The sequence below is a fragment of the Perissodus microlepis genome, chromosome 13 (assembly GCF_051167445.1).
Source record: "Perissodus microlepis isolate ML-2025 ecotype Zambia chromosome 13, ASM5116744v1, whole genome shotgun sequence".
Classification (NCBI taxonomy): Eukaryota; Metazoa; Chordata; class Actinopteri; order Cichliformes; family Cichlidae; genus Perissodus; species Perissodus microlepis.
The window spans coordinates 19,018,173-19,033,883 of record NC_140473.1 but is presented as its reverse complement, the minus strand read 5'-3'; the positions used below and the strand labels follow the sequence as shown (position 1 = coordinate 19,033,883).

General features: G+C 39.9%; 1 protein-coding gene across 1 annotated transcript; it reads left to right on the top strand.

Moving 5' to 3' along the window:
* The first annotated feature begins 9,676 nt into the window (after nucleotides 1–9,676).
* smndc1 (survival motor neuron domain containing 1) lies at nucleotides 9,677–15,431 on the top strand. Its single transcript, XM_084948693.1, has 6 exons — nucleotides 9,677–9,819; nucleotides 10,174–10,293; nucleotides 10,941–11,083; nucleotides 11,550–11,711; nucleotides 14,467–14,620; nucleotides 14,796–15,431. Exons 2-6 carry the CDS (start codon nucleotides 10,174–10,176, stop codon nucleotides 14,931–14,933), a joined length of 717 nt encoding a protein of 238 aa, XP_084804819.1. The 5' UTR covers nucleotides 9,677–9,819; the 3' UTR covers nucleotides 14,934–15,431.
* The last annotated feature ends 280 nt before the right edge of the window (nucleotides 15,432–15,711 follow it).

The following is a 15,711-nucleotide window of genomic DNA, read 5'->3' as shown; positions in this document are numbered from 1 at the left end:
GAAAAATATCTGGATTGTTAGAGACAATTAAAGCTGCTTATAGAATCTTTTTCTTTTTTTTTTCAAATATATAATGACAAGATATCAAAATCAGAGTGAATGAGCTGAGGAAAAAAGCTTAAATGCTTAACCTTTTGTAACTTTCTTTTAATAGCACTACATTTTCAAGCACAGTCTAATGAATTATTAAACCTATGTGTACCAGGTAGGATACACTGATGTGATGATTATGTTCAGGTTTTACCCACTACCTGTATGCACTACTTTACTAAGTCACAAGCATGCTCACCAAGCTGCATTGCTTGTTTCACTTTTAGTTCGCTATGTTTTTCCGAAAACAAAAGTGCACACAAACCCAAGGTAATTCATGGCATTAGATTGGATTAAACAGCTTTAATAGTTAAATGTCAAAAAGCAGGTTTGTCAGCTAAATTCTTTATCCTGTGATATGGTGTGGTGCAAAAGTCTTGAGCCATCACTCACTTCCTGATGTTTTGCTTGGGAAATAGATGCAGACATTTAATGAAACATGTAGCTATAAATGAAAATAAAACATTAAAGGAAAAACAGATAAATTAAAGAGCATGAAAATCAATATTTGGTATGACCACTTTTGCTCTTCAACACAAAATAAACTTTCTTCCAATTTTCTTCTTTAAGCAGTCTTCAAGATTAGCTCTTCAGGCTTTCAGGAAGACATTTAAAATGTGTTTGAATGTTGAGGGGTGTTGTGGAAGTTTTCCGTTTAAATAAAGCCTGCAGACAAGTGGTGAGCGGTAGCTAACATTCTTTAATCAACACAAAGAATAGAAAACCAAGCTTGGTGGAGAGCCTGCATCATCGCGGGGCAGACGGTCAGCAGCCTAGCATGGCTCGCTCCTTCTTCAGGAACAAAAGGCAGTACACAGCTGTTTCACACCTTAAGGTTCACACTCCCTTGCTACCTCCCACAGTCCTCAAGGGAACAAAAGACTCTTCCCGTGGAGTTGTCTGCTTCCCCCAACTTCCTTACCAGACCCCCACCCTCTGTCTAACTGCACGAGTGTGAGACATGCTAAAATTCAGTGGCACCAAGGCATTATACAATAAAAATAATGTGATTAATACATAAATAAAAGAAATTCTTATACAATCCCACCCTTTGATTCTTAAATCAAACCTTAAGAATCACATTAATAACAGAATTTCTTTCCTGACATTCTGTATGTCACATCAACATTATTGTACACTTAAAGGAGTTTCACACTGTGTATCCTCACTTCACTGTTCTCTCACCACCCTTTGGTCATCTTTAATCATCCTCACAATCTAAGCTCTCACATGCAATGGCAACAACAATGATACAGAGGAAAGGCCCTCTCCAGAATATCAAAGTATGCATGGCAGAGTGAAACAGCATTTTGTTGTCAGTCATTACCCAGTCATGGTCATGGCTCCTGGTGTCTGTGCCATTTACAGAGTCATAATTCCAACCCTGATCTTCCTCTGCGCTGTCACTCTTGGAGCTTGGCACGCTCTCTTCATCCCTCAGTTTCCGTTCCAACGCCGCTGTAGATTTAGGAGCAGAGCAAGTCGTACACTCTTGTAGTCTTCCTCAATGTCAATGTAGAAACTCTTTCACTTTATGGGTTAGGGACGATCTCTAGGAAGCCCAGTGGCACAGCCCTCTGTGGGGTATCAGCTGTGCTGAAAGTGGTCTCTGTTCCTCACTGATCCTCTTGAAGCCTCTCTCCTGGCCTCCTGCACCTCAGTCTGTCCCTCCATATCCCTCATGTCACGGTTCCTGCAATTTAAAAATGAAAGCTCCCCCGGAAAACACTCTTTTGCCACATGGCCCTTGCCATGTGTCAGCTTAACGCAATAAAACATGCACAATAAAGTTGTGCATTGTCTCTTAAAAATTCCAGGGCCTCTCCCCTGGAGTAGCTCCACTCCAGGCCTGTAACCCTGTCATAAGAAAAAACATTAGCCAGTGGTGTGTCCTGCTGTAAATCATGTGATTAGATCACATGATTAACCCTCTGCTGTGGAAAAAGTGATGTAGATGTTAGCGCAGCGCATCTGTATGCACACTTTCTCACAGTGACCTCTGCATTGCAAGAAATACAAGGTCATGAATAACACACTGTTGATAAATTCACAAAGACACAGAAAGTGGCATTTAAAAGGTTAAGTCGGCATGGCCCAGAGCTCATGCAACCTAGGATGTTGCTGTCACAGTTCTGCTCCTGTGAAAAAGAAACATACATACATACATCCACCCTTTTGTCACTGTCTGGGTGGAGGTGCAATCTTGCACATTGGTGTCAAGTCAGTCAAGCTTTTGTCAGTCCAGTCAGTTCCCCTTTTTTTCTTTTAATTGCTGATAGCAGAACCTCTCATGTCACATTAAGTTTCTAGTGCCAGCAATATGATGCCATTTCAAAAAAAAGAAAAAGAAGAATTTAGACTGGATTACCTCGCTGAACCTTTTGTGTCCCAAATAAGTGGCTTTTTCCAGAGTCCATTTAATGTGGAGAAGCTCACTTGCAATCGTTTCCCGACGAAGTGTTGTGTAGCGCTTTCAATTCCGATCATGCAGGCCTGCTCTCCTCTTTGCAGTGCTCCAGACACTTTTCAATTCTCCACGCAAGGCAGTCGTTTTTTCTTCCCAGTTTCCTAAACCCAAATTTCAGTTTCCCACACTAAAACAGCCGTCCTCCATGCATCCTCCCGCCCCACTATGGACTCCTCTCCCCACTCCTTGTCAGACCAGTGGCAGTCAGTTCTCTTCCAGCTTTGTCCGGTGTTTTCCACTGTCTCATCTTGCCATTTTGCTCCAAAAGTGGCAATTGTCACACTCAGACAGTCTTCTCAAAGGTCCCTTCACGCACAGTGCAGTTGCAGCTAGTTGAAAACGCATATCTCCATCCATCCATCCATCCATGATGTTCTGGAACTGCACTTCTTGTCTTCAGGGAGAGATTCTTGGAGCTTGTTTTCTCAGGGTGACACACATGTGGAAGTTAAGCTGTTAAACAATTCAGCCAAAACTCAGCCTGAATGTTTCTAACAGTGTTAACCTATAATTTTCTTCCAACTGCTGCACATGGAAAATTGATCCAGGTCTGCTCTTCACCTGCAAGTGACACACTGAGAGACATTTTGATCATTCTTATCACTGCTTAAAACAACACATCTCCTCTCTCTGGTTTTGAACTCTCCTTTGCGTGTCTGAGGAGGATGTGCGGAAGTGCTTCAGGAAGGTGAACGCACGCAAAGCTACTGGTCCGGACGGGATTCCCGGCCGCGTCCTCAAGTCATGCGCAGCTCAGCTGGCTGGAGTGTTTACACACATCTTCAACCTTTCCCTCTCTCTGTCTGTAGTCCCAGCCTGCTTCAAAATGGCCACCATCATCCCTGTACCCAAATCCTCATTGAATGACTGGCGACCTGTAGCCCTGACCCCCATCGTGAGCAAATGCTTCGAGAAGCTGATCAGGGACTTCGTTTGCTCTGCACTACCTGACTCACTGGACCCTCTACAATTTGCATACCGCCACAACAGGTCCACTGATGATGCCATAGCCCTGACACTACATACTGCCCTCTCACCCTGGAGAAGAGAGACACGTATGTGAGAATGCTGTTTGTAGATTACAGCTCAGCATTCAATACCATCGTTCCCTCGAAGCTGGACAGGAAACTGCAGGATCTACGACTGAGCAGCTCCCTCTGAAGCTGGATCCTTAACTTCCTGTCTGACAGACGCCAAGTGGTCAGACTGGGCAGCATCACCTCATCCCCCGTCACACTGAACACTGGTGCTCCACAGGGGTGTGTACTGAGCCCTCTCCTGTACTCACTCTACACCCATGACTGCACGGCCACTAACAACTCCAACATCATTGTGAAGTTTGCGGACGACACTACAGTGGTGGGTCTTATCACCAAAGGTGATGAGACGGCCTACAGGGAGGAGGTCAGCGCCCTGACCCACTGGTGTCAAGACAACCATCTCACCCTCAACGCCGCAAAGACAAAGGAGTTGATGTTGATGTGCAGAGAAGTACACACCCCCATCACCATCAGCGGCGCTGCTCTGGAGAGAGTGAGCAGCTTCCGCTTCCTTGGTGTACATCTGGCTGAGGATCTTACATGGTCAGGACACATAAACAAAACAGTGAAGAAGGTGCAACAGTGCCTCTTCTTTCTCAGGAGACTGGAAAGATTCGGCATGAGCCCCCGCATCCTCAGGACCTTCTATCGCTGTGCCATTGAGAGCATCCTCACTGGATGCATCACCACCTGGTATGGCAACAGCACCGCTTACAACCGCAAAGCTCTCCAGAGAGTAGTGCGGTGCTCTGAACGGATAATTGGAGATGAGCTTCCCTCCCTCCAGGACATCTACAGGAAGCGGTGCCTGAGGAAAGTGGGGAGGATCATCAAGGACTCCAGTCACCCCAGCCATAAACTGTTCAGACTACTTCCATCAGGAAGGAGGTTCTGCAGTATCCGGACACGAACCAGCAGACTGAGAGACAGCTTTAACCATCAGGCCATCAGACTGCTGAACACTTCATAGACACCTCACCTTCACTACTGGAACTTCAACATTATGCACTCCATACTGTATATAAATGCCACTTGTTTTGCACATGTCCAACTACCAACCACTGTATATTTTATATACTTGCCATTTGTTTACTCTATTTAATTTGTAAAATATGTATATACACACACACACACACACAAACACATATATACACACACGTAGATATACATATACACATTCAGTAATATGCATACACTCTTATAATGTACATATATTTATTCATATTACTCTCAGATTTGGCCATTCTTATATTTTGATTGTTCTTATGTTATTGTATTTTTGCACACCTCTGTTGCTGGTGAAGCTCGCACACAAGAATTTCACTCACATGTACTGTACCAGTGTACCTCCACATGTGATGTGACAATAAAAGTGATTTGATTTGATTTTGAAAAATACAACTGTAGGGAGATGGTCTGCAACCATAGCTGATCTGAATTGTGCAACAAAAAAAAATATCCACTCAATGACGGTTAAATGGCAAACAAAAGAACTATGGCTGCAACGGTTCATCGAGTAATTCGAATAATTCGATTGTAAAGAAATGTCCACACAAATTCTTTGCTTCGTTTAATGCACGGCTCGGTAGCGCGCCACTGTTACCATGGGAACTCGACCGCCAGCGTTTCAGGGACATTTGTAACTAAAAACAGAGCTGTAATATTATGGGCTCAAAATGTGGTCATAAATATTTTGTACTTGTAAAAAAGATTTGTATGTGTAAAAAAGATTTGTGTGTGCGTAAAAAAGATTTGTATGTGTAAAAAGAATTTGTGTGTGCGTAAAAAAGATTTGTATGTGTAAAAAAGATTTGTATGTGTAAAAAAGATTTGTGTGTGCGTAAAAAAGATTTGTATGTGTAAAAAGAATTTGTGTGTGTGTGTAAAAAAGATTTGTGTGTGCGTAAAAAAGATTTGTATGTGTAAAAAGAATTTGTGTGTGCGTAAAAAAGATTTGTATGTGTAAAAAAGATTTGTGTGTGCGTAAAAAAGATTTGTGTGTGGACTTAGCCCAAAAAAAACCCTGCAAGTTACAAGTACGAATTTTGACCCTATTTTTCTTCCTTTCATCTGATTGGTCAATGTCATGTCAATCACAAATGTAACAATCCAATCAGAGAACAGATGGGTTTGGCTGTCGGAGGGGCGCTTTTTTGAACTGCAGGTCCTTGAAGGGTAATACAGTTTGAAGCTGGAGGATCTCTATATAAATATCCGATAGCAGCTAGGTCCCCTAACTTTCAGCAGCTGTTGAAAGGATAAAGTTGTGCTATATCAGTGGTTAGAAATACCATTATTACTTTAGGATTAGTTTAACACAAAGTCAGGGCTGACCCGGGACCATTGCTGTGAGTCACAGTGCGCAGCATAAAAGTCCTTTCACATCGGACGCAGGATGTGCTAATGCTAACTGCTAACTAAAAGCAAAGGATCCAGAATTTGTTGCGCTGGCTGCTGGGCTCTGTGGGTTTTTGCAGCAGCTCTACCTGTACTAGATGCACCTGCTCCTTGTCTTTTCTATCTCTGACTTTATGTCCTCTACAAGAGTTTCTGTTTTTTTTGCTGGTTCTTCAAATGTTCAATAAAAACATGTATGCTAATTCATAACGAAGAAAGATTTGTAATGAAGACTGTCATTTCCAAAACACTGCCCGCCCCCACCCCGTGGTCCGCAGCGCTGTTGAAAAGGCTGTGGAAGTCCCTATATTAAACACGTAGACCTGTGACACAAAAATCACCAAACTCGGACGACCACAGACTGTTTTCCTTCGTGGTGATGAAGGAAAACCTGGGTTGGCATGTAAAAGGGCATTTATTCCCTTCAAAGACCTGCAGTTCAAAAAAAGCGCCCCTCCGACAGCCAAACCCATCTGTTCTCTGATTGGATTGTTACATTTGTGATTGACATGACATTGACCAATCAGATGAAAGGAAGAAAAATAGGGTCAAAATTCGTACTTGTAACTTGCAGGGGGTTTTTGGGCTAAGTCCACACACAAATCTTTTTTACGCACACACAAATCTTTTTTACACATACAAATCTTTTTTACAAGTACAAAATATTTATGACCACATTTTGAGCCCATATTATAGAAACGTAGTTAAGAGCAGCGTGTGAATAAAAGGTCTGACTGCATTAAGCCCACACAACCGCCAGTTTTTAACCGAAACACTGATAACACAACGGCAGCAGCGACGATGACGTTGGCACAGTTTAACGTGTTGAACGTGGAGCTGGCGTCTGTTTACACACCGCGAAGAGCAAAGAGGCGGGGCCGGTACCAAGACGGTGAGCTCAAGTCGAGTGAAAGAAAACGTGTTTGTAAAGTTGCAAAACAGCGACGCAGTTCCTGTAATCACCAATAAAACCTTTACTGGGAAAAAGCTAGCGGGAGTCCTTCATCAAAGCACAAACTTAAATCAACAAACTTAAAGCTGCTCCTTTTGTTTTACACTGAGAAAAATCTGCAGCCTCCAGTTGTATTAAAATATGCACATGAACTGTTAACTTAGTCTGATAACAGGCTGGTGCATGATACAGTAGCCTTCCTATTTTCCATGGAAGAAATACCTGCAGAAAACAGGGGTAAGTCTAAAGGGGGGCATGGAGTGTATTAGACCAATGGTTCTCAAACTTTTCACAATGAGTACCACCTCATAAAATATATGAGGTACAGTAGTATAGACCTATTTATTTACCACCATATACAGTTTACACGAGACAGTTATATTTCTTATATGAATGATATTATTTTAACTTTCATAAACAGGACGTGACAAGTGATAATAATAACAACAATATTAAAACATTCACAGCAGGTGGGATATCCAATCTTTAAGCAATGACATGATGAAACCTGCTTGCGGGTCCGAGCTGCTCTGTGTTTATTAAGGCTGTTGTGTTTTTTAACATGTTTTAATGCTTTGTATCTTTTTCTATTTAATCTGAACAATCAGTGATCACCGTCGGCCTCTCTCGGTTTTTATTACCACTATTCATTTTAAAGCTCAGTTTTTAAAACCTGTAATGTAACTACAGCCCAGCCCATGCAGCAGTATATTAATGATTAACCTCGTGTTGTGGATGGATTATATCAGTAGTTCTCTTGACTGAAGTTTTGTCCATTTAAAATGATGGTTAAAACAGGGAAATGAGCCTGCCAGCGCTCTGTAGCAGCGGCGACCACTGGCAATAAGGAAAGGGTGCTCTTCACAGAGGACTCACGCTCCGGGAGGGGAGACGTTTTTCTGGTCGACTCCCAGAAGAGCCTCAGGAACTCTTGTGTGTTGTGCAATGCCTCCACAATGGTATATTAATTAATCTTAAAATTCTTTTTGGAGATTTTTCCGCATACCATTAGAGAGAGCCCAAGCACCACCAGTTTGAGAACCACTGTATTAGACCATATTAATCTCAAGGCGTTCATAACATTTCTCACAATGAAAGTGAAATAGTATCAAATATTGTGTTAACTAAACTGCATTCATATTTAAAAATATAGAAATACAAGCTTTTTTTTTCAAAAGCCAATAAATATGTGCATGGGCCATTAAACTCTGATCCACTGACCTGAGGGTTGTTAGGTTAGACACTGAATTATTATTAATATTAATATTTAACATCTGCATCGTCATAACGTCTATGATGGTCTAATATCTGGTCAAATGTCTCTTAGGACGTTGCACCTCGACCAGATGCTTTTAGTAGCCAAAGCCAGCAGGCTTTGGGAAGGTCAGAATAATGAAGCCAGCTTTATTTTGTTTCATCAGAGTTGGTGTAAAGCACCCACAATTTTGTTGTACATCTTCAATGACTATTCTATTCTATTCTATTCTATTCTATTCTATTCTATTCTATCCTATTTTCAATCTAAACCAGTTTTGATGTGTATTTGGGATCATTGTCCTTTTGGAACCCTCAAATTGTGCCCAAGTTTCAACGCTCTAGCTGTTGGTTTGAGGTAAAGTTGTAGAATTTGGAAGTAGTCCCCCTTTTTATTATTCCAGTCACGTTGTGCAATATACCATTACCACTGGCAGCAAAACTGTCCCAGAGCATGATGGTAACACCACCATGCTTGACAGCTGGTACAGTTTTCTTAGGTTTGACCTCATGGCTTGAACTTTGGTGATTCCTGGGTCGTTCCTGAACAGTCTAACCAATTTCCTCTCATCTGAGGTGACAATTTGGGCCATTTTCCACACCTTGGCAAAGTGGTCATGAGCTGAATAACTTGTACTTAAAATTGTAAAATTGTCTGAATTGTCTGAATTGATGATCTTGGAATCTGCAGTTATTTACAAATGGCTCCAAGAGACTTTCCCAACTTGCAAAAATCTACAATTCTCCTTCTTAGATCTTTACTGAGTTTCTTGGACTTTACCATTGTTCTGAGTATTGCTCTGTCCAATGAATGCTGTCAAACAAATCCTTTTTATGCTGGCAAACAGAAACTACCAAGTTTTAGTCAATCATGATCACTAATAAAAGGTTAATAGGGCTTGGCCTTGTCAAGTTAAAATATATTGTAGAACAGAGCACCACTTATTAAAGGATTTAAATGAGTTTGCTTATATTTTTGAATCTGGGTGTATAATCTTGACCCCATTTGGTTTAGAGAAATTCTGTAAGAATGTGAGAAATTCAAACTTGTGCAGCCAATTATTGTTTTTGTTTTTTAAAAAGTCTTTAGGATCAACAGAATCATTCCACTCTGGAAAAAGGACTGATCAAAGATATCAAAGATTTAAAGCCACAAATTATCGTGACATTCATGCCCATTATGAGCATATATAAACTTTTTACAAAAACTGCATCCCTACATAGCCAAAATACATAGTATGTGAGTTGTAGGAAGTTCAGTTTTTCTGTTGTGGACCTGATTCGTATTTGAATTAAACAACCTTTTGATTTATCGTTTTACCCTTGGAGTCTCCAAAATGTTTAAGCTTTTATTTTATAATCTTCATCCTATAGGATAAGGGTATGGTTCACTTGTGATATGCAAAGAGACAATATTATTATCACCGTCAGGGGCGCTGGCGACATCAGAGCCCATCTGTTATCGCGAGAGCGTGTTCAATGTGTTTCCGGCTGGTTGTCCGCGACGGAAGTACAGAGAGTGGACTGTTCTTTCTTTTTAAGCAGGCATTTTGAACAAAGATATCGGGTTTAGAGTTGAATGCTTACTGTATTTATCGGCAAAGAGTATAGATATTGAGGTAAGATTACACAGTAATCTGTTATTTTTGTCTCTCAACCAGTGTGCCGCTTATAGTTAGCATTAGCCGACGTACGTTAAATTTACGCAATTTTAGGGCCAAGGGAACCCTGCTTGCTAACCGTTTAGCGCCATGTTAGCGCGGATGCTATATGAGACAAAACGTAAATCATGGTCTTTAGTATTTTTTGTGACACAGCTTTCACTCGTTACGGGTTTTACACAGCCTACGTTAGAAGTTTGTACATTCGGCATATGCCTAATCCAGGCTAGCACGCATATTTATTCCGTTTGTCACTGAATTATAGGATTTGTGCTAACGCAAGTAGCCATTTTCCCTGTTTTGTCAACACAGATGTCGGAGGACTTGGTTAAACAGTTGAGCAACTACAAAGCCCAGCTGCAGCAAGTTGAAGTCGCTCTATCTACTGATCCAGACAATGAAGACCTTCTTAAACTCCAAAAAGACTTACAGGTTTGTTTAATTTACTCATAGTAGACAATTGCTTCTTTTAAAGCAAGGTGAGCAAGTGATGTGTTGCTGTTACTTTTAAAGTAACACAACGAACACATAAATGAATTATTTATAAGTTTTGAATAAATGAAAAAAACACTATATAAATTAAATATTTTTTTTTACACAGTGTTGTTTCTGACTCAAAATTATTTGCTATCATTCAAGAGAGATGTTTCACAGATTATAGTTCAACAAGGCATTTACAACAGTTTAAATACTTACAATAATACTTACTATATACACATACATACATATCCTATGTGGAGAATACCCCATTTAACAAATTACACCTTTGCATGAAGGCAATAGCATGCATTCCAACTTGTAGGAAACTGAAATGTTTCAAAAGACAATATTTTGTGTTATTCCTATTTTAATGTTTTAAAGTTCTGTCTGACTGTCTTTACAGTTGAGCTTGATTTCCTTAACTGATTAATGTTTTAAACCTTAATTGTGGGGTGTGCCACAGTGATTTATATTATGATACTTTTGCACTTTCTGTCACTCTGTTTTTATTGTTACAACTGCAGCGACTTTAAATGTTACTGTTAACTATATTTTCTGATGGAAAATGAAAATCTGATTTCCTTTTGTGTATTTTGCAGGAAGTCATTGATTTGACAAAAGACCTCCTGACCTCACAGCCGGCAGAGACTGTTGCCAAAACAAGTGGCTCGGACACAGTTCCTGTGAAGCATGGCTGGAAAGTGGGAGACAGGTGTCTGGCTATGTGGAGTCAGGATGGACAGTGAGTGTCAGCAGCCTCTTTAAATGAAAACATTATGTGTGTCCGCATACTTTTTATAGCGCTGCAATTTAAACCCTCATCTGATTTGTAGTAGCTGTTTTATTATTTACTTTATTATTTTTGTAGATGCATGTTAGTCGCACATGTCAAGTACCTACATTTCCAACTGTACTTGTTCAGTGAGTCAAGGAAATGAAATTATACTGATATGGGACAGCATTGTAAAAACAATATTATAAGCAACAATTTTAGATTTAAATCCACACATTTAGCCATGTTTAAGGAAACAAGTGTACAGTTTTTTTTTATAAATATATATTGTAAAAATTGTAAAAATAGAAAATGGTGTAAGATGTGTAGTTGTATTTAACAGACAGATTATATGTTAGTTTTAGGCTTTACTTATAAAGTAGAGCTGGAGTATTTGGCTCATACTCACCTGCTTACAGACGGGATTTTTTTGCAGGATTTATGAAGCTGAGATTGAGGAGATAGACCGAGACAACGGCACTGCAGCCGTTACCTTCACTGGATATGGGAATGCTGAAGTGATTCCTCTACAGAACCTCAAGGCAGTAGAGGAAGGAAAGCTTTTGGAGGAGGATGGGAGTGTAAAGCCAAAGTCGAGGTATGAACAAACTCTTCTCTAACTCACTCAATGAAACTCTGTGCATATAAAACTGAACTTAAATCAAGGACAGGAATGGGAACAACTGTAATCAACCATACGGACAATTGAGACACAATTAAATGATTTAAAGCTTTAGAACTAACAACACAAGAACTTTGAAGAATTGGTGCTGCATAACTCAAAAAAGTAATTGAAGCCGAACTTAGCTTAGCTCAGTGGTTCCCAAACTTTTTTTGCTGGGCCCCCCTTTGTTTTACAAGAATAGACAGGGGGAACAAATCGTGGCAGGATGAGCCTGATATTATTTGTATCCCGCTGTAACTTTACTGTATAAAGAGCTAACATCTCCAAAATGTCCAGAGTAGTTAGTCATTACAACAAGTGTTTGTGAACTAAAAATCAAGAATGTGGGATACTGTTTGTCTGTGATTTGAAGAGCCCAGCGTGTGCTCCTGACGCAAGGGAAACCAATTCTGCCGTTGAGACCTACCTTAGCACTTGTGCAGGTGAAACCAAAGGGTAGATATTGTTCACCATATTTTCTAGTCTTTGGCTTAGAATGAAGTTGGTTTGGAAACATATTCAGCGATGCTTCATCTCCTGCTTTGCGTTTCTGTGGGCGCCCCGTGCTAGCAGTGTCCAAGCGTTGTTTTGGTTTTTTTCCTTTTCATACCGCGCCGGGCCCCACACTTTGGGAAGGTCTGGCTTAGCTAATCTTATTAAAAGAAAATAACAAAATTAAACTTAACTTCATGCTACTTAACACAAAAGGATGTAGCGCCATTAGAAAAAAAGTTTGTTAGGAAAAAACAATATAGAATTTTACTATCAAGCTATGGGTAACTTTTGCATCAACCGTACATAGCAATGAAAAAGGGCAGCAAACTGCTAACAGTAAATTATAGGAACCTAAAATGATAGTTTAGCAGCCCTAAAGCAGCTGCGGCTATTAGTGTTGACGCTTGACTGGACCGTGGGACTGAAGTGGTCCAGTCAGTTGTTTTTGAAGGCAGGATGAGAAACAAGTGCAAGTACAAATCAGTAGCAGAGGCCTGCGCACACTAATTAGTCTATAAAATGGGTAAAGTGGGACTACATATGCAAATTAGCTTAAGCTAACTCTGGTACAATGCCTGGAATGGCAACATTTTGTTAATATTGTACATGTTACCTTTTCAGATAAAATTAATTATTGATGATGATAATAATAATAATAATAATGATAATAATAATGATGGTGATGGTGGCACAAGGGGAAGTAGTGCATTGACCCAGGACTATAAAAGGTATGTTATAGTTTCTGTGTCAACAGGTGTGCTTGGGTGTGTATGTGACATAAATTTAGTCATAAAACTGTGAGCTTGCTTGCGCCTCCCTGAAGATATCATTCCCTGATAATGACCGTGGTTCAGGGGGTTGGGTCTGGAAGCTCATCTTGTAACCGGAAGGTTGCCGGTTTGATCCCCAGCTCTGTCTGTAGCTGGTTGTTGTGTCCTTGGGCAAGACACTTCACCCTACCGCCTACTGGTGTTGGCCAGAGGGGCCGATGACGCGATATGGCAGCCTCACTTCTGTCAGTCTGCCCCAGGGCAGCTGTGGCTACAACTGTGGTTTGCCTCCATCAGTGTGTGAATGTGAGAGTGAATGAATAGTGGAATTGTAAAGCACTTTGAGTGTCTAGAAAAGCGCTATATAAATGCAATCCATTATTATTATTATTATTATTATTATTATTATTATTATTATTATAAGAAAACAATAGGAAATTCTACTATTATCCATGAAAAAAAGTTTCTTTTCTCATTTAACCATCAGTTTAAAACAGTGCATATACCTGTAACAATTAGCTTTATTAGTAGAGACACATCAATCTCTACTAATAAAGAAGAAAGTAGAAAAATAAGATTGTTTCTATAAACAAGGGCTAAAATTCGAGGGACCGGAACTGGCAAATTTCCAGTATTCTTGTTCTGGAGTCGTCATTAATTGGTCATATGGCTGATTAAGAACTGGTCTGCTTCAATCATACACAACTTGCGCACAGCAGCGCAGACAAATAGTCACTTCTGCAGTCACAGCCATATGCTAACAAAGCATGGAAGTAAGTTTGCCAAAGACCACCGTGAAAACCTTTGTAACAACAAACCTAATCAGACAGCTAAATGTGGACACTCTAAGGAAGTTAACAGAGGGAAAGTAGCTCAAAGTATCAAGGACTCAAAGCCAGCCACAAGACAGCAGTCTCAGCAAGAGCAAGGGATTTAAGCTGTTAAAAGGAAAATGGTGGAGATGAATATAAACAAGAAAAGGGACAGTGTCCTGCTACCAGGCAAATTTATAGGCACATTGTAAAATGATGCAAGTATCTGAAAGTCTTTTGCTGAATAGATCTGCTGCACCTGCTTTTGGTTGGTAAGGTAAAATCTGTCAGATTCAGTTGGGTGTACAGCAACACTTCCAGTTAATTCTTTTTGTACCGCTTTCCAGTAGCAGAGCACTTTATTTTCAATAAAGTGAGAAAACATCCTTTAATTTACAGCAGTTAAAGGAAAATTCTCCCCATTTAATAAGCTCTTTATTATGAAATATGTTTTGTGTTGGAGAAAATTGTATTTTTTTCTGTGTAAATGCTGTCAGTTACAATTCTGAGAAAGAAAATTAGAATCGGGGGGAATCTGTATTGACTGACTCTCTCTCTCTCTCTCTCTCTCTCTCTCTCTCTCTCTCTCTCTCTCTCTCTCTCTCTCTCTAGGAAAGAGCAGATAGCAGAGCAGAGGGAGTATAAAAAGAAGAAAGCTCAGAAGAAGGTACAGAGGATGAAGGAGCTGGAGCAAGAACGAGAGGAGCAAAAGTCAAAGTGGCAGCAGTTCAACAACAAAGCCTACTCAAAGAACAAGAAAGGCCAGGTAAGTTATTTTTAAGACTAGTGTTAGAAAACCAAGATATCGGCTTGAAACTAGTGACATGTGTCCATAGGTTACTGTTAAGTTCTTTGTAATGCATAATTAATACAAATTTTCCAGTACTACATTGTTGCAACAGCTACTAATGTTGATTTCCATGTGCTTTTGTTTATTCTAGGTGAAGAGGAGCATATTTGCATCTCCAGAAAGCGTCAACGGAAAGGTGGGAGTGGGAACGTGTGGTATTGCAGACAAGCCTATGACCCAGTACCATGACACGTCCAAATACAATGTCAGACATCTAATGCCACAATGACCTGATATGACCTGTACATAATAGTCCACTGTATACTAGCTGTATCAGTGCTTTCCATTGTGTTTATACATGATTTAAGTTTCTCAAGTAAAGTAAGCTTTGAAAGTAAGTGCTTGCACACCAATGTTTTGAAATATTGTTGTAGTTTCATATATATATATATTATTATTATTATTATTATTATTAGGCACAACAAATAAAATCCATATGAGGGACTTGCCCTCCATTGGAGCAAGATCATCTATTATGTAAGAAAAGGAAATGGTGTTTTAGAAAAGCCATAGAGTTTGCTGTTTGTCCACTGAGGCCAAATACCATCTGTTTTATTTATAAACATGCGCCTGTAGATGTGGTGTTTGCATTTGAGGCTGGATTTTAAACATTAACGTGTTCTAGGAAAGTCTGAATTAATAATGGTGTTGATTTTGAGTTGGCTGAATTTAAGTTTTCCCTCATGTACATATAACAGTGAAATAAACATTGTTTTCAGTTTTTAAAGATTTGATCCTTTACATCATTTCACCATCTCAGCAGTGTATTTTAGTTGTGGCCCCGTCAGGTCCTGTAGGTGGTGGCAAAGCGATGTCGTCAACATCAGGTTGCAGCTGTGAATACAACCGATTTTCTCATATGAGTAACATGATTTTTTTATTTTAATTTTTTTCTCTTTTCTCATGTTAGATGCTCAACATTGGTAAACTGGCTACACCACAGACCTGACTTACATGTGAAACTTGCTCTGTTCTAATACAACTCTTATAACTTTATTGAACGTTAA

Coding starts and splice junctions, on each gene's coding strand:
- smndc1 (XM_084948693.1), top strand. CDS start 10,174: ATGTCGGAGGACTTGGTTAAACAGTTGAGCAACTACAAAGCCCAGCTG. Junction 11,084..11,549: donor ATGTGGAGTCAGGATGGACA/GTGAGTGTCAGC, acceptor ATTTTTTTGCAG/GATTTATGAAGCTGAGATTG. Junction 11,712..14,466: donor AGTGTAAAGCCAAAGTCGAG/GTATGAACAAAC, acceptor CTCTCTCTCTAG/GAAAGAGCAGATAGCAGAGC.